At 44.0% G+C, this 22503-nt stretch overlaps 1 protein-coding gene across 3 annotated transcripts in view; it reads left to right on the top strand.

Annotated features, from left to right (window-relative positions):
- col4a5 (collagen, type IV, alpha 5 (Alport syndrome)) overlaps positions 1–22503 on the top strand; it is a 375390-nt gene that overhangs the window by 338115 nt on the left and 14772 nt on the right. For 2 of the 3 annotated variants that reach the window (XM_041195247.1, XM_041195248.1), the window contains 5 exons: positions 9665–9798; positions 12841–12913; positions 15682–15753; positions 18089–18214; positions 18387–18485. In XM_041195247.1, coding sequence (XP_041051181.1) covers positions 9665–9798; positions 12841–12913; positions 15682–15753; positions 18089–18214; positions 18387–18485 — 504 coding nt within the window. Of the gene's footprint in view, positions 1–3220; positions 3230–6250; positions 6347–9664; positions 9799–12840; positions 12914–15681; positions 15754–18088; positions 18215–18386; positions 18486–22503 lie in introns of those variants that run through there. The other variant, XM_041195249.1, reaches the window with a different exon arrangement.

Raw genomic sequence — 22503 nt, 5'->3', positions numbered from 1 at the left:
ACCCAATGTAAAATTGAACCCTCTAGAAAGCCTCATGTGCTATGCAGAGTTCAATGATTTCAGCTGGAATAGCAGTTGGGTGTTATAATTGACCTGAATAGGGAAAATATATTGGGACTAAATCGGATAGCTCCCCATCCCCCCACAAAACCAGCAGCGGATCACAATGCGCAGTTAACGCACACCCATTTGGTGGAATGCGGGCAGCACAGCATCTTCATGCTGCCTGCTTATTAGCATGATCCCTGCGCGCAGCCAGTGTAAATCTCACTTGATTGGCTTCACACATCAGCAGAGAGCCCCAAATCAATAACACTACCTAAAGCTAGCCTACAGCTCTTAAAGGAGAGGTGCATTGTGGCTGGAGCAAGTCCTTTGTGAACTGCATCTGAGCAGAGAGAAGGATGGGAGAACATGGGAGAGAGCTGGCAACCAGGTTTTCAGACACTGTACAGAAGGTTGAAGGAAATGGAAAGGAGGAAAGACGCCCTGTATCCGCAGGAGGACAAGAGACCCTCCAGACACACAGTAAAAAGGCAACAAGAGCATATGGTCACAGATGTCAATGCCAGGAATGCAGTTCCGAGGACTTGGATGTGGTGCCGCGAGAAGTTTAATGACTGCGCACACGGTCAAATTCAGCGAATGCACCTTCAAGTGCCATATCTTACAAATTACATCACTAGCCTCAGCCATTGCTTAATTCAGCACACTTGAATCACTCACCTACCAACAATCTCTATCAATCAGGAGTCACACTGAAAATTCATATGCTTCACCTCACTGTTACATACTTAACACTATTGCAAACCTCACACCCACATCTCACAGCCAGCTCAGCTTGCTGCCATGCACATTCAGACTGCTGTCATCATGGCTGTGGATACCAGTGCTCAAAAGAACTTGCAAGGTGCCATACGTGTCCAGCTACCTGTCCTCCAACAACTTACTGGGATTGCTGAGGCACTGCCCCAGGGGTGTGCCAATAGCTCCCCTCCCCTCCTCTTTCTACTCTTCCTCCTCCTTGTGCTGTTCCTCTTCAGCTTCTCACCTGATAGCTGGTGGCACAGCCATTCCCTAATGATGGCAAAATTGTGCAGCATGCAGTACACCACCAATGAATCTTCAGACCCACTCAGCTGAGTATTTTTGGAGTCCTCCTAGCAGTCCAGTCAGCGGAATCGTTGTTTCAGCATGCCAGTGATCTGTTCTATCAACATGTCTAGTGGCAGCATGGGTCTCATTGTGTGCATGCTGCAATGTGTTGCAAATGGATTATAAAACAGAATCATTAACCATGTTGTCAGGGAATTGCCCTTATCATATAGTAACCATGTTTTGGTTTACTATGGTGGTCAAAATGTGGTTGGCACAGCAGATTGCTTCTGAATGGTCAGGCACCAGCTGGATACTGAGGGAGTGGAATCCCTTTAACTACTGCCATAGGGCAGGGTTGATGTCGTGCCTTTTAAGCAATGTGCATTCAATCAACGGCATTTGGCATTGTGGAGGACCCTGCAAGTCTTATAGACCCTAGTGCTCACTCCACCTACTTTTCTGTCACAAGAAGGAATGAAATGAAGATACTTCTCTTTTGCAACAGTGGACTGCAGACTGTGAGGTGTTGCCACTATCTCCAAGCACCAGCTTGGAAGGAGCCTGATGCCTAAATGTTCATAACCATTGTTACCATCACAACCACAGACAATGCAGTCATCGCTCTGCTCTGAGGTTGAAGATGCAACTGCAACAGTTGGCAGATTTCAGTCACAAACCACTCTAGTGAAGCACAAGATGTCTCAAATGTTGGCTATCACCGAGGTTCAGACAAATTGTCTCCTTAACAATCTGGGTATGGGCTCCTTCTGAGAGCTCTCCTTCCTTCTCCTCCTCCCTCTTCTAAAGGCTTGCCTTGCTCTGCTCAACCTCTGTTCATTCTCCCTCTCATGCTTGATCCCAAGGTGAAGGCCTACTCTTGTACCCATGTCTAGCAGCAACTGATCAGTGCAGCAGCCATGAAGTCAACAGAAGTCCTTCAGCATTTACTGCACCACTCCCTGTAGATGTTTGAAACTTGAAAGAACTATGAAAATATGTAGAATTGTATCAACAACCAAGAAAGCAACCAGCAACTAACTTGTAAGTAGTTGATTATTCCTTTAAATACCACTGGTGGGGAAGTCCTTCCCTCTGCTTCATGCATGTTCAACAGTGCAAGGTTAAGATGGGGTGTTGGCTGGAGTACCTGGAGCATGGATATCCAAAGTGGCAGCTCTGGCATCAAATCAGAGTTTTATACTGAGTAACATCATACCCTGCCTGTTCTGCATACTTCAGGTGTGCTAACACCTTTACCAAGATGGCGTTCAGCAGACATCACATTGGAAATTTGTGCTCGTGCTCTGGATACATTTTGGATCCAAAAGCAGCACTTGTAAAGAAGCAGGCACTACCAAGCCCAGCTTCTTGCCCTGTGTGTCTACATGTGACTTAAGGACAGGATTAGGCTTGGATCTAGGTCCTTTATATGTCAGTGTTCACTGTCTAGACTCGCGCAATGTGAATAGCCACATATGTGACGGGCCACTGGTACCTATGGAGCTATACTACTGCACCTGTGTCCCACCACAAGGCCCAAACCCATGCTTTTAGCAGGAAGCGGGAAGATAACGGAAAAAAATCATGATTTTTCCTGCTGCCAGCGGGACACCTTTGGCATGTTTCAGGGTGAATGAATATCTGACCGTGGCCTATTTATATTTCAGAGCAGTGCTGAGAAAGGTGCATTTTCTTTTGATTAACTTAAAAATCTCATGGGCAAGATGGGCAATACTTTATTCTTTGAATGACTTATAATTTCCAATCTCTGTTTGAATCCACTGAACCAAAAATCTTGCAATAAACAAACATTGGCTTGTCCACAGTAATGTTTTATTATCCAGAATACATTTCAATAAATTGAAGGGAAGATCTCTTGCTGCTGAAGAGAATTCACTCAATGGAATTTTTGACATGGAATGGAACATTGTGCTTTTGGCCAAGTGTCTTAATTTAGGGATGGCTGGGTCCCCCTTTACTCCTAAAGTTGAGAATTTACTTCCATCGTACCATATTGCTTTAACTGGCTTATATTAAGTTTCTAACCAGCAGTCTTGTTTTATGACATGGTATATCTGATGCATCTAATGATGACCTTTGGTTGAACCTTGACCCTCCTCAGGTCCTCCAGGTTAGACCTTTAAGCAATAATTAACTTGGATGAATTAAGATTATAATAGCAGTAATGTACATAGGGTTAAATAATAAAATATAATATGAGCTTTCATTTCCTTTTAACCAAAGCCTGGACTATTCCTGCACGCTTTGCAAATAGTACTCAGTGTTGTCCCTTCAAAATTAAGACCACAAAGCTTTGCAATCCAATTTCCAACAACAAATGTAGGTCATTGTATAATCTCTTCCTTAATGGAGGCAACATTTTGGACTTTTCTGTTCATTTTTAAACAAAGTAAGATTGTGCCAATGAGGAATGAAAAATAAGTGGCATGAGCTGTGAAGATGGAGCAAAGAGTGCAGGAATAGACAACTTACATTGTTTTAGGTATGCCAAATGACGAGTGTGGACCCAAAGAACTGATTTTCCTTGAGAACTCCTGTTCCTTAAACAGGCTTAATGTCAGAAACATAGGCCTTGACTTAATGGGCAGAAGAAGGCCTAGTTGGGTGAGGTATACGGGATCAAGCAACCCGATACCAGCCACATCCATTTATAATTCTACAGACATGAACAAGGCTCTCACAAAAGGCTGTTCATCTGGCCCGCTGTTCAGCGGGAGTCTGCAGAAATTCATTTAAATGAGGCCGCACCATTAAGATTGGCTGAGCTTCCAGGTCCCCACACCCACCCTGTCAGTAGCAGGGCCATAATGTTCTATATTAGGCATCAGAAGCGAATGCTGTGCCATCCGTTGTATATCTTTGATCCTGAGACCTTTTATCATGGAGGTACCACAGCAGCATGGCTGCGCTTGCCAAGCTCTATTTCATGAAGTATATCATAGCAGATGCCCCAACTCCAGAAAATTCATCTTGTATAGCCTGCACAATCAAAATAAGTGCTTTCCTTCAAAGAAATTAAACCCACCCCTAAATGCATCTTATCCTTAACCCCAATCTTAACCTGTTAAGATTTTACTCCAAAGGCATATTTATTTATCAACACTGGCAGCATGAACATTGATGGGAATAGCAACAAGGTTAATGGGAGAGTCTGTAAGACAGGATGCTTTGACAGTGACAAGATCAGCAGTAGATGCAGTAAGACAGATGGAGTCAGCAGCAAAAAGATACTGGCAGTGTTGGTAGCTGAGTATGTTGGGGGGTTTTAGGGGTGATACACTGGAAGGTTGGCAAGGGAGACATAAAGCTGATAGAAATTTAAAGGTAGCAATGGGAAACCACTGACCTGAGGCCACTGGGCAGCCTGTCAGAAGAACCAGGAAAGAAACCTGCAGAAAAAAGCTTGTTTGCAATCTCATGAGATACAATTTCCAATTTAAATTAAAGTCAACATTGGACAGGGTGTGAAACAAGTGGCCAGTCTGATCCTGAGAGTTTCCCATTGGGCTATTTCTCTTACATCCTACCCCTGCCTGCTGTTTGATTTCCACATTAGTCTGGGATTTGCCAGCAGTTGGAGTGCTCCAAGCAGTTGGACTCAGTGCTTTGGGTTAGTGAAGGGGAGCACTGGCCAGCAACGGTTTGCCGTAGGCTTAGGCTTGGTGATTCCCTATTTGAGGCTCACACATAAGTAAAGGGCACTTTGATGAGATACCAGAGGGAACCATACCTTGATGAGCAGTTATGCTTTTAGAAACAGAGACCAAGGTGGGAGGGGGGAAGTGAAGAAAACCAAGCCTGATGGGAGCTTGATGCTAGTGCTAATAATTAAATTTGTTTGTTAACCATAACAATGACTTATAAATATTGGCCTGGAGACTGGGGATACATTGCTGTTTTACAAAATAGCGCTATTGGATCTTTTATGTCCAACTGAGAGGACAGGGGAAGCTTTGGTATAACATCTCATCCAAAAGATGTCACTTCCAACAGTGCAGCATTCCCTAGATACTGGACTAAAGTGTCAGCCTAGATTTTCCACTCTGGTGAGAGTGCTACCACTAAGCCTCAATAAACACTTCACTAACGCCATCCTGATCCAAGCAATAACTGGTACAAAGATGACACCATAATAAAAATACATGAAACTGAGCCTCTGTTTTGACAGGTGCTGACATAGACCATCAGTCCCAATCATGCTGACATTCTGTGCAGCTGGTTCATTGTCCATAAAAGTAGAACTTGCTGTCGATGTTAATTTACAAAAGTTGCAAATTCCTCATCCCGCCTCTTTAATAGAGGCACTAATCTGTTTAGAATATACAGGAATGCGATTGTTAAAGTAGTATAAAGAGGAATTTGACTTCAGTGTTTGTATAACATTGTCAACAGTAAGTTGCATTGTATAAAATTGCTTTATATGGAGGTTAACAATAAGAATAATTGAATTTTAGTCCCAAAATTGATGCTACACTTTTTAAACTCAAGAACACAAGAGGTAGGAGCAGTAGTAGACCATTTGGCCCATTCAGTACAATCATGGCTGATCTTGGGCTTCAACTCCGCTTTCCTGCCCACTTTCCATATCCCTTGATTCCCTGAGAGACCAAAACTCTGCCTATCTCAGACTTAAATATATTTAACAAGGTTTTAAAGTTATTTGGCATACCTGTTTTTATTTCTAATTTTAATTCAAATATTTATATTATGTATTACTCTCGGTTACTATAATACTATAAGCTAGTGTTTCAGAAATGCTTTTTTGCATGCTTTTTAAAAATTTTGACTGAAACTAAAAAGTTAGTTAATCAGCTCTGTGATTTTTATAGACTAACCTTGTTTAATCCTTTCCTGCTCAAAGCAGTCTTTGTATTTTTTTTAATTCTCTTTGGGGAAAAAAACCGTGGACATTTATAACCTTCTGGGCGTGGAAAGGTTAAACTGTTTCTGTCATGGTAACTGAAGCAAAAATGTTACTCTGTGTGCTTAAAACCTAGAGGATTTTTGCTTTTGAAAAAGTTCTGTAACAGGCTTGTGAAGTTTCTAACCAGCTTTCTCGTTCTTTACTCTGCGGTGTGACTGACCCATCTAACGATGACCCTGGATCTTACTAAACTTTGATTCTTCCCAGGTCCTGAAGGTTAGATTCTTAACTCTGTAAGCTGTTACTACTGGCATGCTGTGGGTACTTTGGGGATGGTGGAATTAATCATGTAACACTTGGTGAAGTAACAGAATATATTGAGTACCATGAGGAGAGTCATGATTTATGAACTGGAAGTGTTGAAATATTCATTTATTAAAGCAACAACATTCTTTAATTGGTGATAGTAGAATCATTAATATTGCAATACTGCCACACTTTATTTGCCAATTAAAAATACATCTTTTTAATACATATGAAATGGTGGAAGATTCCTGCAAACTTGATAAGGCTAACATTTTGAACCAGTTGGGTAAAGCATCTTTAGCTGTGTGTTCTCGACCACCCTGATTTCTCTTCCCCGGGCAATAGAGATGGACGTCAACAGACTCAGTATTGTTTCTGTCACTCCATTAGCCTTGGAAGAGATGGAACAGGCTGAGGTACATTAGATCAACAAACATCTTTTCCCATCGGGAGAAGAACCATGAGGGGGTTAACAGGGCATGTTTAGCTCTCAACTCAATCCTTTGAATGATATTAACCCATTTACACATTTACTTATGACATATACACAAGCCCCTACCTCTACCTCTTTCAACCTTTTCACAGGAACGACCTGTGTTTTGATGTTTCTGATCAAAAGGTAACTTGTTTCTCTATGTGAAATGGATTGCTTTAATTCTGATTGACTTCTTCTTGGAGGGTATTTGTGGAGAAGTCAAGCTGTACAATTTGGAGAAGAGTAAATTGTAATTCACACTATTCAGCAAAAGGCTGTCCTGTAAGCTCCAGTGGTGAAGCTTGTACCTATGATTTTTTTTGTACCTGTGCCGATTTGTTATAGACATTACTGTTTGACTGATGAGAATTTTTGGCTCAGATTGTAATTATGTTCTTTACAAGTAAACAGCTCATCCAAATGTCCTGTTCTGTTTCATTATTGAGTGCTTAAAACAAAGAAAAGCTGAAATATGTGTGGTTTATCTCATTAGCTCTGAAACTTCTGTTAAAATATTTCCCCCTTCATTTATCTTCCCTTCACCCTCTGCCTTCCCCTTCCCCTGGCTCAAGCTGATGTACTGTTTCATAGATACTGACAGCTCTCCAGTACTTTACCTGAAGAACCATTCTTCATGTGTGTGTCCAGACATTGTCAACGGACTGTACAACTGTGGTGGGCATCACAGCCCAGCTCAATTTTATACTCATTCACTGTCCACACACATGCACTTTTCTACAGGGATCACGGAATAAAAATCATGTAGTGTGATCATGGACTTAATGTTGGCATTTAGCACCTTCCAGCTGTTTTAAGTTCCCAAGGCTTGAAAGATGAGAAAACACTGTTCCTTTAGATGGATTTCGAACATATCAGGGAGCAGTCTTTACTACATGTATTCTTTTCAGTGTTAAGTAGCTGGAACATTCTTTTCCTGCTCCGTTTTCTTTTTGTTACCCCAGCCGATCTCCCTTGTGTACCGTGTTCAGAGAAGGAAAACTTTTCTGAAGCAGGGATTTTACTGAAGATAATGGAATCTTTCTAAAGATGTATTGTGGTCCAAAAAAGAGGGAAAAAGGGTGAAAAAGAGAGATAAGCAGAAGATTGGAGTGAGAGAGAGCACCAGGGGTTGTGTTGTGTTTGGGGGGTGGGGGTGGGGGAGGGCTGGGTGGAGGAAGAGAAAGAAAGAATGTGATGGCCAAATGAGAGAGAAAAAGGGCAGGGGTAGAAAGAGAGAGAAAGGGCAATAAAAAAGTCAGTCATTGGCGGAGTGGAGAAATGGAGAGGGGAGAGATTGAAGACTGCGAAAAAGAAGAGAAGGATGATGGAGAACAGAGGATTGGGTGCTCGCATAGTCTAGCTTTTTTATGTACGATAACTGACATTAATGCATAAATATACGCAGCCCACTTTGGAAGACCTCACCCCTAGTTCCCTTGGCTGGAGAGTCCAGAACACAGGGTCACAGTCTCAGAATAAGAGTCAACCATTTAGCACTGAGATGAGGAGATATTTCTTCACTCAAAGGGTTGTGAATCTTTGGAATTCTCTACCCTACAGAGCTGCGGATACTCATCGTTGAGTATATTCAAGGCAAGAGATCAATAAAATTTTGGGTACTTAGGGGAATTAATGGATATGGGGGATATGAAGGAAGGTGAGGTTGAGGTAGAAAATCAGCTATTATTTTATTTATATTGGAGCAGGCTCAAAAGACCAACTGCTGACATTTCTTATGTTAATTTTGGAAATCCCTGCTCAGTAGTGTGAGGCTGTTGATATTTTCTTCAGTTGTGGTTGCACTGCTTGCTTTCAACATAAAGTGAGTAAGAAAAGCAAGACCATGCTGTGGATTAGATTTGTTTTTCAGCTGATACTGTAGCTGCACTTCATTCACCTGGAGCATTCACCTGCCATTTACACTTCCTAACAGGATCATGTTTATAATTTCACTTTTACCTTTATATGTACACCCTTTTTCATGCAGGTCTATTTCTGTTCTCATAAGAAGTCAATAGTTGAGCAAGTTTGGCATTTAAGAACAAGGCCCTGCCTATTGCAATACTAACACATACAATTATGTAACCCTTCAATTTTTGATCCCTTGATTTGATTGGGACATCTAGAGATTGGTTTAAAAAAAAACCAAAGACAAGATAAGGAGATTTTCCTTCTTACACATTGAGTTGTTATGACCTGAAACGCACAGCCTGAAAGGGTAGTAGAATCAGATTCAATAGCAACTTTCAAAAGGGAATTGGATAAATAGTTGAAGGAGAAAGTTTTGCCGTGCTCTGGGCAAAGGGCACTAATGGGAACAACTGGATAGTTCTTTCAAAGAGTCAGCATAGGCACAGACAATGGGCTGAACAGCCTTTGCTGTGCTATATCATTCCATGATTCTCTATGGTCCGTTGGGGAGTAATTGTTGACCTCAACAGCCTGGGGTCTGGAGGCGAAAAGCCACTCAGGGTTCCAGTCCCTTTTCATTATGCAGTGATCCATGCTGAAAAATGGATGCCAAGTGAAAAAAGAATCATGCTTGGGTCTTAACCCCCCACCCCCCCCTGTACTGACTTTAGGTTGGCATGTGAAGGATAGCCACTTGGGCAAGTGAGTAGAGGACTGCTGATGTCCATTCAGGAGAGATGGGAGAATATTAGAAAAAAAATCGTACCCTATGCAATTAGTTTATAGTTCCTGTGTGATGGACTTGGCATTTGGTGGATGTACTCTGTACATAGCCTTTGTTTCTCTTGCACCCAATTTTTAGGAACTATACACAATAACTGCAGGTTATATTGAATAAAATAACTGTCCAACCTGTAGCCTGTGCCAAACTTTGTTAATTCTGTTAATGTAGCCATATTAAAATTTAATGAAATTTTTATGGTTTAAAGGCCCACCAGGTCCAATTGGTCAACGAGGTCCTCCAGGATTTGGGGGCATCAAAGGTGAAAAAGGCAATCCTGGTCTTCCAGGGTCACCAGGATTTCCTGGATCTAAAGGAGAAATCGGACAATCAGGAATACCGGTAAGTGAAGAATCTAGAGTCTGTGATGTACATTTGTTCATAAGCAATATAATTGTACCTTGTGTAAGTTTCTCTTGCTCCAGCCCTTGGTCCCGAATCCTGATGATTAATTTTAAAAAAGGCAATGATTGACAGCACTGTTGAACAGAGAATGAACCATAGCATTGTAACGAAGCTTCTGAGTAAGGAAGAATTGCCAAGCTGATGAAGAGCGGGATTGTTAAATTGAAGAACGGGCCAGGTGATCTATTCCTTTCCATTGGGCTAGGTGGGAAGGTAAATCATTTCCTGCACGTGGGAGTGCAACATTTGGATGTGGAAAAACATAAAAATCTGACTTTGTACATTGCTGCACCAGTGCCTGAGGGGAAACCACAGTGTGTCCATGGTATTTCACAAGTTGGCCTCCCAATCTTCAGTCATGGTACCAAATGAAAGAAAAACACTTCCACCACAGGAAGGGACAGAACGTCAGAGGGCCAGTTATCGCAGGCCAAATTAAATTTGTGGTACTGTGAACAGACATCATGAAATTAGTGAAGGGAAGTAAAGGAGTTTGAAGAACTTCTCCTTTGGAGAAATTGTTGCAAGCTTGCAATTCTTTGCAAGCTTGCTTTTGGCAAGAAAAAAAATATCCTAACTATATTCCATACTGCTGTATGCCAGTAAGGCCAAGGTTTTTCCCTCGTTGGGCGGGTTTGGTGGGGGTGGTCAGGAGGCTGACTGGCGCCCGTGACTGGGGCCAAACCACGATTCCAATTGAGGCCCGCCCAGCGTGAAATGCGCGCTGAAGCGTTGCCTGTTTTGGGGGGAGGGGAGGAGGGCGTGCGCTCAAGTTTGTGCATGTGTGCAAGTGCACGCAGGAAAAGTTCCCTGAGTCACAGAACTTCCTCAGGGAGATGAAGAGTTTTGAAAATTAAAAATAAAGATTTTTTAAAAACATGTCCCCTCATATGAGTCTGTCATAAGAGCAGGGACATGTTATTAATGAAATGTTTAAATTTTTATTTGCTGTTGGAGACCTCATCCTGCCCATGGATGAGGTTTCCTGAAAAATGCAAAGGCCACATGGCCTTTTCACCTGCCCACCAACAGTAAGGTTGGACTGGCAGCGAAAAATTTAATTCAGTTATAACTTTAATGGCCTTAATAGGCCTTTTAATTGTTGGGGGGTGGGGGGTCGAACTGCCGAGTCCCACGTGTGCCCGCCGACTGAAATACCACACGAGTGCGCGATAACATCAGGGCAATCGCCCGATGTCATTTTACACTTGTTCGGGTCAGGCGTGCACCTGCCCACTGAGCTAAAAATTCTGGCCTAGGTGTGGCATTTCCATTAATTTAGTAAAGAGGGAAAGCTGATCAGTGCAACCAAAAGCTAAAGGAGATAGTAATTGATATGTGCCATTTCCTCAAGTGTAGAATGGACCGTAAAATGTACCTATTTTGAGGTAGAATGGCCTGAATCCAATCTGTGCAGCGTTAGGCCCACCAGTAACTTCATGGGGCCTGTTTTTTTTTATAGACAGGCATCAGGCACCTTGCACATGTTGGTGAGCAGCATAAAACCTGTTTTAGGATACCTTACTGAAATTGGGCTGCAGGTGCTGGTGAAGTACTGATAATCAAATAAATGCAGCTTCTGAATTCCATCAATATAGATATCTAGGCCAGAACTTTGTCCCAGCGACGGACCTGAAACCCAGGGGAAACCTTGCCTCGAACATTTGTGGGACACCCCAGCCGCATTTTTCGGCTGTCCGAAAACTAATCAGTTGTTGCAGAGCTCCCATCCTTTAAAAGGACAGGTGCCCGCCACCAAGAGCTTCCAGCCAACTGGAGGGCTAGCAGCTCAGCTGTCTCAGCAGAGTCAACAGCAGCAGTGGCCAGTGCTGGGACTACGCCTAGCATAGGGGACACTGTGGGAGCAGGCTGTCCTTCAAACCAAGTAATTGGGGTCCGGGGGCGCTGGGGCCAGTCAGACAAGACTCAGTGAGAGGTGGGGTATTGTTGAGGGTGGGCAGTTGGCATATCGGTGGCCATTGTTGCTGGGGCCTCCCTCCACGGGCCACAGAGTGCCTGAGTAGGAAGCATCCCTACACCGAGCCCACAGGGAGGCTCCTTCAGTACGGCACTGAAGTGTCAGCCTAGATTATGTACTTAGGCCTCTGAAGTGGGATTCAAATCCACAGCCTTCTGATTCAGAGGCATGCGAGCTACCACTGAACTGCGGCTAACCTCAACTTTACCCTGAATCATTTAATTGGTCCAGATCTGAAATATAACAGGAATATTCTTATTGAATATTGAACAAAAAAAAACAGTTTGTTTAAGAAGTGTAAGGCTCTTTGTGCTGGTTGGTAAGTGTGCAGTGAAAAGATGTAAAGAATTTTCAGTAGATTAGGAGCATATTGGAATTGGGGATCTGGATAAGTAGGTTTATGGGGGTAATTTTATGTCTGTGTTCTGAGGGAGGCCTCAGCCAGCAGGAGCATGAAAGGGGAAGTTGGGTACATATTGCCTTTGATTTTGTAGAAAATCATAGCCAGTGCACACCTGAATTTCAAGTATGTGCGCCCACAGCCACCAGCTCATAAAATGGCTCTTTAATAGGCAGGGCTAGCAGTGTATTTTTGTTAAACGTGCACATTATTGATTGGAACCGATGCAAAACACTGTGGATGTTGGAAATCTGAAACATTAGCACAAAATGCTGGAAATTCTCAATAGGTTAGGCAGCATCTATGGATGCCAGGGTCCACCATCCCCACATGACAGAGGGCTCAGCCACTGCTAATAAAATCCCAGCGGCGGTGGGAAGAGGTCCTTATTTGGCCACTTAGCGTGGCTCAGTTAGCCTCTGGACAGAAGAGCCATCCTCCACCTTCCCCGCAGCTGGTAAAATGCCATGATGGAAGGAAGAGATTGGGTACTCCATCTCTCCCCCCCCTCAGTTTGCCATGTTATGCACCCCCAACTTCCTAGCCCATAGTAACTACATATCCTTTCCCTTTTAAAAACTGTTTGTTGTCTTCCTTTTAGGGTAGCCCAGGACAACCAGGCTTCAATGGACAGAAAGGAGACCCAGGCTTACCAGGTCTTCCAGGATTTCCAGGTAAGAGAGAAGACACTAGAGTCTTTTCTGTGATTACTTGGGGCAGAATCTTTAGGCCCCAATGGGGCTTCCAGGCCCCCAGAGGTGTTGGGGAATAGAGGCGCTGAATGGAGGTTTCCCCCTACCCCCGAATGTGGTGGCCAGGCTGCTGATGGCTTTTTTAAATTTTAAAATTAAAATAATCGTTTTGTTGAAATGTAGGAAAAACAGCAGCCAATTTGCACACAGCAAGGTCCCACAAACAGCAATGAGTCAAATAACCGCATAATCTGATTTAGTCATGTTGGTTGAAGAATAAATATTAGCAAGGACACTAGGGAGAGCTTCCCTGCTCTCCTTCAAAACAGTGCAGTGGGATCTTTTACATTCACCTGCAAGAGTAGACAGGGCTTTGGTCTTATCTGAGAGATAGCACCTCTGACAGTGCAACACTCCTTCAGTACTGTATTAAAGTGTCAGCCGAGATTATGGGCAGAATTTTGCCCTCATTGGGCAGGCGCAGTGGGTGGGCCCAGGAGCGATTGCAAAGCCAATTCGCCGTCTGCAATCGGACCCTGGCATGGGTTTCACGCTACTGGCCAATCAATGGCCAGCCAGCGTGAAACGCGAGCTACAGTGCTTAGCGTTGCCGGGCTGGGACCAGGGTGGGGTGAGGCACAGAGGTGCCACAGGGAGCTTAAAGATATTTATCAAAATAAATAAAGAATTCTAAAATAATGAAAACATGTCCCCTCATGCACTGTATCACATGAGCAGGGACGTGTAAGATATGAGTGCAAAAAGCTTTTATTCCCACCCATGGATGAGGTTTCATCAAAAATGCAAAAGCCCCTTGGCCTTTTCGCCCACCCATCAACCAGTTGGACAAGGCAGCGAAAAATTCCAAACAATTAGTTGATTAAGGGCCTCAATAGGCCGCTTAATTGTCAGCAGGCGTGCTGCCAACTCCCAAGCGCGCCCACCGACCGAAATATCGCACAAGTGCACGATGACATCGGGACGCTTGCCTAACATCATCGTGCATCATTTTACACTCGTTCAGGTCAGGCGTGCACCCCACCCAACAAAAGCAATGTTTTGCCCTAAGCACTTAAGCGCCTGAAGTGGGATTCAAATCCACAGCCTTCTGATTCAGAGGCATGCCAGCTACCACTGAACTGCAACTAACCTCAACTTTATCCTGAATCATTTAATTGGCCCAGATCTGATATGTAACAGGAATATTCTTACTGAATGTTGAACAAAAAAAACTGTTTGCTTAAGAAGTGCAAGGCTCTTTGTGCTGGTTGGTAAGTGTGCAATGAAAAGATGTAAGAATTTTCAGTAGATTAGGAGCATATTGGAATTGGGGATCTGGATAAGTAGGTTTATGGGGGTAATTTTATGTCTGTGTTCTGAGAGAGGCCTTGACCAGCAGGAGCACGAATGGGGAAGTTGGGTACATTTTGCCTTTGATTTTGTAGAAAATCATAGCCAGTGCACACCTGAATTTCAAGTATGTGCGCCCACAGCCACCAGCTCATAAAATGGCTCTTTAATAGGCAGGGCTAGCAGTGTCTTTTTGATAAATGTGCACATTATTGATTGGAACCGATGCAGAACACTGTGGATGTTGGAAATCGCAAACAACAGAAAATGCTGAAAACTCTCAGTAGGATAGGCAGCATCTGTGGAGAGAGAAACACAGTTAATGGAGAGAATTTAATGCCCCCCCCGTGTTGAGTTTGGTGATGGAGGCATTTAACCAGGTGGGACGGTAGCGGATAGGGACCCCACTGCTGATTGAGGCCCTTGATTAGGCAGTTAATGCCCACTTAAGGACCCTGATCCTGCCTCAGGTGGTATTCACCCAGCAGTAGGTGGGGAAGTAGCCAAGTGGAGTGTTAGAAAAGCAAATCTTTTATGTTGCTTGTTGGCTCCACAGAGTGGAGAGGGGGAGGGGATCCCTCATTCAGTGGCACTCTGTGCCTGATTAAGGGACCCTGCATCAGGCCGAGAGCCACCCCCCCTGCCCTTGCTGCTGATCCCATCGCTAGCTCCCCGCGACCTCCACTCTGCCACATCCCTCCCTCCATCACTCACCTGTGCCTGGATCCATGGGCAATCCTAGGCCTCGCGTGGGCGAAGTACAGGTAGCAGCCACCATCCCCGCCCGCGCCCGCTCACCTCCCTCACCCCGAGTCCACTGAGCAATAATGAGCTGCTGGTCTTCAATTGGCCGGCAATTCTCAGCAGGCAAGACTTGATGGACACTTAATTCGGTAGGCCTTCCCAAAAAGACGCGCTGCTTTCCAGCTGGCAGGTGAAACCCCTCATTGCCTCCATTAAATACCTCCCAATGTTTCAGGTCACTGACCTTTCCTCAGAACTGATGGACCTGAGGCATTAACTCTTGTTCCTTCCTCCATAGTTGTTGCCTGACCCGCTGAGCGGCATGTTCTGTTTTTATTTTATATTATTGAATGGACCTGGTTCTCAAAATAAAACAAAATGGTGGTTGAATAAAGACAGTCACCCAGAAGGTTCGCAGGACTAGACCTGCTAGACTTTGATGATCATGGTGGGGAGGAATTTTTATCTGCTCCGAGAATCATAAAGAGGTGTAGTAGTGAACTCGAGCACTAACATCATTGGGCCATTTCACAGTAACTGGCTCTTGAGTTACCACTTGTTAATACTGTGTGTATTTATACACAATTCATGATTTGTTAATTAAATATCGGTTTTCATCAGAAGACTATCCATCCAAGTTCTCATTTGCTTCACAGGAATGAAAGGATCTCCTGGGCCTCCTGGCCTTAAAGGTCCACCAGGTGAACTAGGACCACCCGGTGCTCAAGGTAGGTTTTAATTAGTTTGACTATATTCAGATTGCGTTTTCTTGCATTGCCCAAGAGAAATATACATGCCTTCTACAGTGGTGGAACTGAAACTGTTTTATTTTTGTCAATGTTTGAGAGAGGTAGCAGGAAAAGAGAACCAGTGAACTCTGCACATAAAAGTTGCCTAAATAAGCCACCACCTTGGGGGTTATTTTCACTGTGTGCAGGGCTGAAAGCAGGTGGTCGCGGATCAGTATCTGCTACTCAGCACATCAACTTTCCTTTCCATTCGGCCTGTGACCACAGACTAAAAGCTTTCGATGGGATGAAGACCTGGAGGATTCTGCAACCAATGAGGGCTTTGCTCTGCCTGGCAGCACAGTTGAAAATGATCCCCACCATCTCCTTCAAGGCCAAGTGCTTGGAGTGAGGTCTATTAACTCCAGGTCGCAGTGTTTGAAACCCAGTCACAGGCCTCACAATTAAATCCTGTTTTAAACTTGTCTAATATGGGGAAGTGTTGGGCGTTGCAGGTCTGAGGGCAGACTTTCCTCCAACTATGCTTGCCTCTTGCCAGAGACAGATGATTAGAATGGTGCACTGTATTGTGTTTCAGTGAAAGTAAAATTGGCATAAAAATGATTTTGCTCTCCTCTCTTGCCTATGAGAATGTGCAGTAAACTATACTTCAGGGGAATAACTTTCCTAGGCCACTCTCCCAGTGCAAAGTTTGGCCCATCACCATCACAAGTTGGGACATTTTGGGAACGCTTGCTAAGTCAAAGATGCTCTAAGGGAGAGCTGGAGAGTGTGAATTTCCACAAAAGATTTTTTTCCCTTCATTTCTGACTTAATCTCTGGAAAAAGAGTATAACCTGTGGTGGACAAGTGGAGAACCCTGTTGGAAATTCACCACCATAATATCTTGGGAAACAATGATAGCCGGATCCTGGAACATTATGGACGCTAGAACTCCACAATCAAAACAGGAAACTCTCGAAAGTCAGGCAGTACCTATGGAGAGAGAAACCAGGGGGAGAGTTTTAACAGCCAAATATGGGTGGTTTGGGATCAGGGCAGATGTTAAAATTTTTAAAATTTGAGACCCAACCTCAATCCGCTCAGTTCTGAACTTAATGGCAGCGAAACAAGGGGCAGACAGTCAGCCTGCTATCAGGAGGCGGGTTGGCAATTTCAAGATTTCAGTGAAGCTGGCAGCCTCTGATTTAAGCTTTACAGCACTGCTTGTGGGCCAGAAGGAGCTGGAATGTTCCCTCAAGTTCTGCCCGTATATCAAACCTTTCCCTCTCCATCCCCCAGCCACAAACCCACCAAATGACAAAGCTGCTGGGGTTGGGGATCAGACCCCTCCACCACCACCAAATTGGAGCTACCTGCTCCGAAATGCTCCCCACCCATCCAGGCTGACTTCTGGGTGGGGAGCCCAACAAGTGCAAAAGATGCACACTGCGGAGTTTGAACTTCACAGAAACCCGGAGTCCCTGGTTTCATGTCTGAAACTTCTGAAACACTTTCACAAAAGTTTTTCAAAGAATCTGGAATTTAAGTGAAACTGAATCTGGGGTAAAATTATTCCTTCACTGCTTGAGCATTTCCTTTTAGGGAGCCTGTGTGATTTTCGTTTTATTGTTTGCATCTATAAAGGACACAAAAATCACTTCATCAGATTACTACCCATGCAGTGAAGAAGAAAATCTTCCTCTCTTCCATAAGTTTTAACACAAGACCCTGAACGCCACACTGACAGCATTGTCTTACACACACTCTCTCTCTCTCTCTCTCACTCTCACTCAGGACAGGCCACACATACACACACACACACACACCGGCCCAACCCCCAAGCTCAGAGACATTCACATATTGAGGGTGAGTGAAAAATTCGTTCATGGTGCAGCTGAGGCACCCCCCTCAAATGAGCGCCAGGGAGAGACACAAAAGGCGGCTTGTCGTAGAGGCATTCAAAATGCTTGTCTGTCAACTTGGCAAAATGAAAAGAATATTCCTTCCATTGCCTTGACCCAGTGCAGCAGGTCAAAACAGCTGCTCATCTCCACCTTCTCAAGAGCAGCTTGGGATGGACAATAAACGTTGGTCTTGCCAGTGATGCCCACAACCCAAGAATGAATATATTTTAAAAATCTCCATTTTGAATTCAAAAATTCACTAACTAATTGAGTAAGGACACTATGATTAATGACATTGCATGCTGGAAGCAGTGGAATATTATGAATAGCAAAACACTGAAAGCTACCCACAGTTAAAGATCATAACATGACTGAAAATGTTCTTGTTTTGGACTTACTCATTTTAACCTAAAGTGTTTGGTTTCCAGGTCCACGTGGTTTACCTGGACAAACAGAGTTTCTAACTATCAAAGGAGAACCGGGTTTTCCAGGACCACAAGGTCAGCCAGGCCTTAAAGGATCACCTGGTACACCTGGTCTGCCGGGGCCTCCAGGTAAGACATCACCAAATTGTACAAAGAGATCTTTTGTATGCTGGCGTGTGCACACCCATGACTGCAATTGCACTCCCTCACCGAGTAGGAGTCCATGCCAGAATCACTGTTAATCAGTTATAATATTCGAAAAGTTTACAATCCTTTTGTTAATATATTTTCTCTTTTCCAGGTCCAGTCGGACCACCTGGTGACCCAGGTCAAGATGGCCTCCCTGGGTTTAACGGACCAAGTGGACAGAAGGGAGATAGAGGTACTTCAGGCAATCCAGGTAAGAACTGGAAGCATAATCACTTCACTTGATGTGTTAAGGGGAAAGCTGGTCTCTTCTCCCTTCACCTTTCAGGTGTAATTTTCAGCCCAGAGATGAGCAGGTTATCTACTTTCATTCCTATGTCAGCGCTGCCTTGATGATTACAATAGTTATAGAGATTTGTCAATTTTTATCCTTCCACCTCCTACTAAAACAGAGAAACACCAGTTATCTACTTCATGTCTTCCCAAGATGACGTAGCTGAGTCATTGTGTGGAGATTAGGATTATCAGTCCGTTCTCTACCTATTGAATCCAATCAATTAGAAAACATAGCAGAAGTAGGTCATTCGGCCATTCAGTATGTTCATGCCTGATCCTCTATTTCAACGCCATACTCCCACTCTCTAAACTTTCATTCCCTGACCAGGAATCAAACCCAGGCCGCGGCAGTGAAAGCACCGAACCCTAACCACTAGACCACCAGGGAATTGTGCTTCTGTGCTGCACTTCTCATCCAAATCTTCTCCCTGGTTTCCCAATTGTGAGCATTTATGTAGTTGCAAGCCACAAATAGTTCGTATTCTGTCCTTCTGTCCGTATGAAGTTTCCAAACACGCACATGTTGGCAAGTGTCAATGGAATCAGGAACAGGGACCCAGCTCCTGTTCAGACCTCCCCCGGGCAGAATTTTCTGCCTGTCTGGTGGGCGTGCCTGACCCAATCTCCGGCGGGCGCGGAGCTGATCCCCGCCAGCGAAGCGGGCCGCACCGCCATTTTATGCCCAGCATGACGTCTGGCGGGAAGCGCTACGCGCTCCCAGTGCGGGTGGTGGGGATTCCTTAAAAGCGAGAGTGCGCTCATTCACACATGCGCAGGAAAGAGCGCATATCTCCCTGAGGCAAAGTGCAGCCTCAGGGAGATCGCCTGGATATTAAAAATAGAAAAAGAAAATCCCTTACATGTGACATGTGACAATGTCATGTTCATAATTTACATAATTTACGGAATAACTTTATTAAAGTTTTTAAAACCCTGCATGAAACCTCATCCTGCCGCTGGATGAGGTTTTATGTTTTCTCTAGTTGCCGCCGGGGCTCCTGGCCTGCCTGCTAACCTTAAGGTTGGACGGGCAGGTCCTTTAATCGTTTAAATGATCCTGTCAATGGCCTCAGTTGGCCATTGACAGGGCTGTGGGCCCGCAGCTGATTTTGCTGCGCCCCCGCCTTCCTGAAAATTTAAATGGGGCGGGGTGACATCGGGAGTTCCGCCCTACATCATCCCGCGTCGGCAAGCAGGCCCCTCCCCCTGCTCGCCGACGGTAAAATTCTGCCCCCCGACTCTAGTGGGTTTTTCTATTTTTAATATCCAGGCGATCTCCCTGAGGCTGCACTTTGCCTCAGGGAGATGTGCTCTCTTTCAGGTCAGCTCAACTAATTCTATACAAACCAAAAAAATCAAAGCCCTGCATTTATATAATGTCTCTTACAACATCATGACTTCCCAAAGTGCCAAAGCTTCTCAGACCACGATCAAATCTGGGATCCAAATGCCACACTATTTGGTACACTTACCTACAAAGACAATAAGACAAGGCAACCCAATTATTCTAAAGCTTAAGAATTCTCAATACTATATAACCTGTAAGGTAATGAAATCCAATTTTATTATGCATATTGCAGCCTGGAAATTATTGTCTTATTGGGAGACAGTTTCAACTTTGACCAGGACACAAAATAGGGAGTAGTGTGCTGACTGCACCCCACCCCACCCAATGTTTCTTTCCATTGGAAAGGGAAATCAGATGTGGTGCACAATGGGTGACAGAACCAACAACATCTCTTTTATATCCTGGTTGAACTTGAATTTTATCCCGACGGTTTTCTTTGTTCTTCCATGCAGGGTGAGTGTCCATGTCAAGGCCAGCATTTGATGCCCATCCTTAATTGCCCTTGAACTAAGTGGCTTGCTGGGCCATTTCAGAGGGCAATCAAGAGTCAACCACGTTGCTGTGGGTCAGGAGTTACATGTAGGATGGCAGATTTCCTTCCCTAAAAAGGCATTAATGAGCCAGATGGGTTTTTACAACAATTGACGATAGTTGACATGAGACTAGCTTTATGTTCCAGATGTTTTAATTGAATTTAAATTCCACCAGCTGCATTAGGGTGGGCCTCTGGATTATAAGTCCAGTGATATTACCACTATGCCGCCAGTGTGTCATAGATATTTTTGTAAAAGCCTGCACTTTTTAGTGAGGCATTGGGACCAGTTCTGGGGAAGGTGGGACCTATACAAGCCAAAACAAAAACAAAAACAGAATTACCTGGAAAAACTCAGCAGGTCTGGCAGCATCGGCGGAGAAGAAAAGAGTTGACGTTTCGAGTCCTCATGACCCTTCGACAGAACTTGAGTTCGAGTCCAAGAAAGAGTTGAAATATAAGCTGGTTTAAGGTGTGTGTGTGGGGGGCGGAGAGAGAGGGAGAGAGAGACAAGCCAGATGGTCGACACCTGAACAGGTCTCGGATGAATATGCTCGCAAGGAGATTTGTTAGTGCTCTTGGGGTTGGTTTAGATTGGAGGGGGGGGATGGGAAACTGAGGGCAAATTCAGAGCAGGGGACAGGAGATGGAGAATTAATGAATGACTCTGAAAGACAGAAGCAGCACAAGTTAAAAAGTGTGCACCGCAGGAATGTAGCAGTGTTAGAAAGAATAAATGTAAATGCAAGGAGCATAGTAAATAAAGCCAATGAGCTGAGAGCACAGATAGATACATGGCAGCGTGATATCATTGCTATAACGGAAACTTGGCTTAAGGAGGGGAAAAAATGGCAGCTCAGCATCCCTGGATATAGAGTTTTCAGGCAGGATAGGGAAGGGGATAAAAAAGGTGGGGGTGTAGCATTATCGGTTAAAGAATCAATTACAGCTGTGAGGAGGGATGATATACTAAATGAAGCATCAAATGAGGCCATATGGTTTGAGCTCAGAAATAAAAAAGGGGCAGCTACACTTCTAGCAGTGTACTATAGACCCCCAAGTAGTGGAAGAGAGTTAGAAGAGCAAATATGTAGGCAGATTTCTGAGTGCAAAAACAATAGGGTAGTAATAGTTGGGGACTTCAACTACCCTAATATCAATTGGGATACGAACAGTGTGAAGGGCACAGAGGGTGCAAAATTCTTGAAGTGCTTTTTTTAGTCAGCATGTAACAAGCTCAATGAGAGGGGGCATAATTCTGGATTTGGTTTTAGGAAATGAAGCTAGGCAAGTGGATGAAATAGCAGTGGGGGACCATATTGGAGATAGTGACCATAATATAATTTAGCATCATTATGAAAAAGGACAAAGAACAAGAGTAAAAGTTCTAAATTGTGGTAAGACAAATTTCACAAAGCTGAGAGGTGAGCTGGGCGAGAGTGGACTGGCTACAGCTATTAGAAGGAAAAACTGTGTCAAATTGGTGGGAGGCTTTCAAAGGCAAGATTCTATGGGCACAGTGTAGACATGTCCCCACAAAGAAAAAGGGTGGTACTGCCAAATCTAGAGCCCCCTGGTTATCTAGATGCATACAGGCCAAGATAAAGCAGAAAAGGAAGGCTTATGGCAGTCCCAAAAGACTTAATGCTGTAAAAAGCCTAGACGAGTATAGAAAGTACAAGAGTGAAGTAAAAATGGAAATTAAGAAAGCAAACAGAGAATATGAAAAAACATTGGCAGGTAAAATCAAAGAAAATCCTAAGATGTTTTACCAGTACATTAAGAGCAGGAGAATAACTAAGGAAAAGGTAGAGCCTATCAGAGATGTACATGGCAACTTGTGCATTAATGCAGAAGATGTGAGCAGGGTTCTCAATGAGTACTTTGTCTCTGTCTTCACTAAGGAGAGGGATGTTGCAGATATTCTAGTTAAAGAGGAATAGTGTGAAATATTAGAAACAATAAGCATAGTGAGAGAGGAAGTACTGGAGGGACTGGCATCTTTGAAGTTGGATAAATCACCAGGGCCAGATAGATTGTATCCCTGGCAGTTGA

This window comes from Carcharodon carcharias, chromosome 9, assembly GCF_017639515.1.
Source record: "Carcharodon carcharias isolate sCarCar2 chromosome 9, sCarCar2.pri, whole genome shotgun sequence".
Lineage (NCBI taxonomy): Eukaryota > Metazoa > Chordata > Chondrichthyes > Lamniformes > Lamnidae > Carcharodon > Carcharodon carcharias.
Note: the sequence above shows the minus strand (reverse complement) of the source record. Positions and strands in the feature narration are given on the sequence as shown.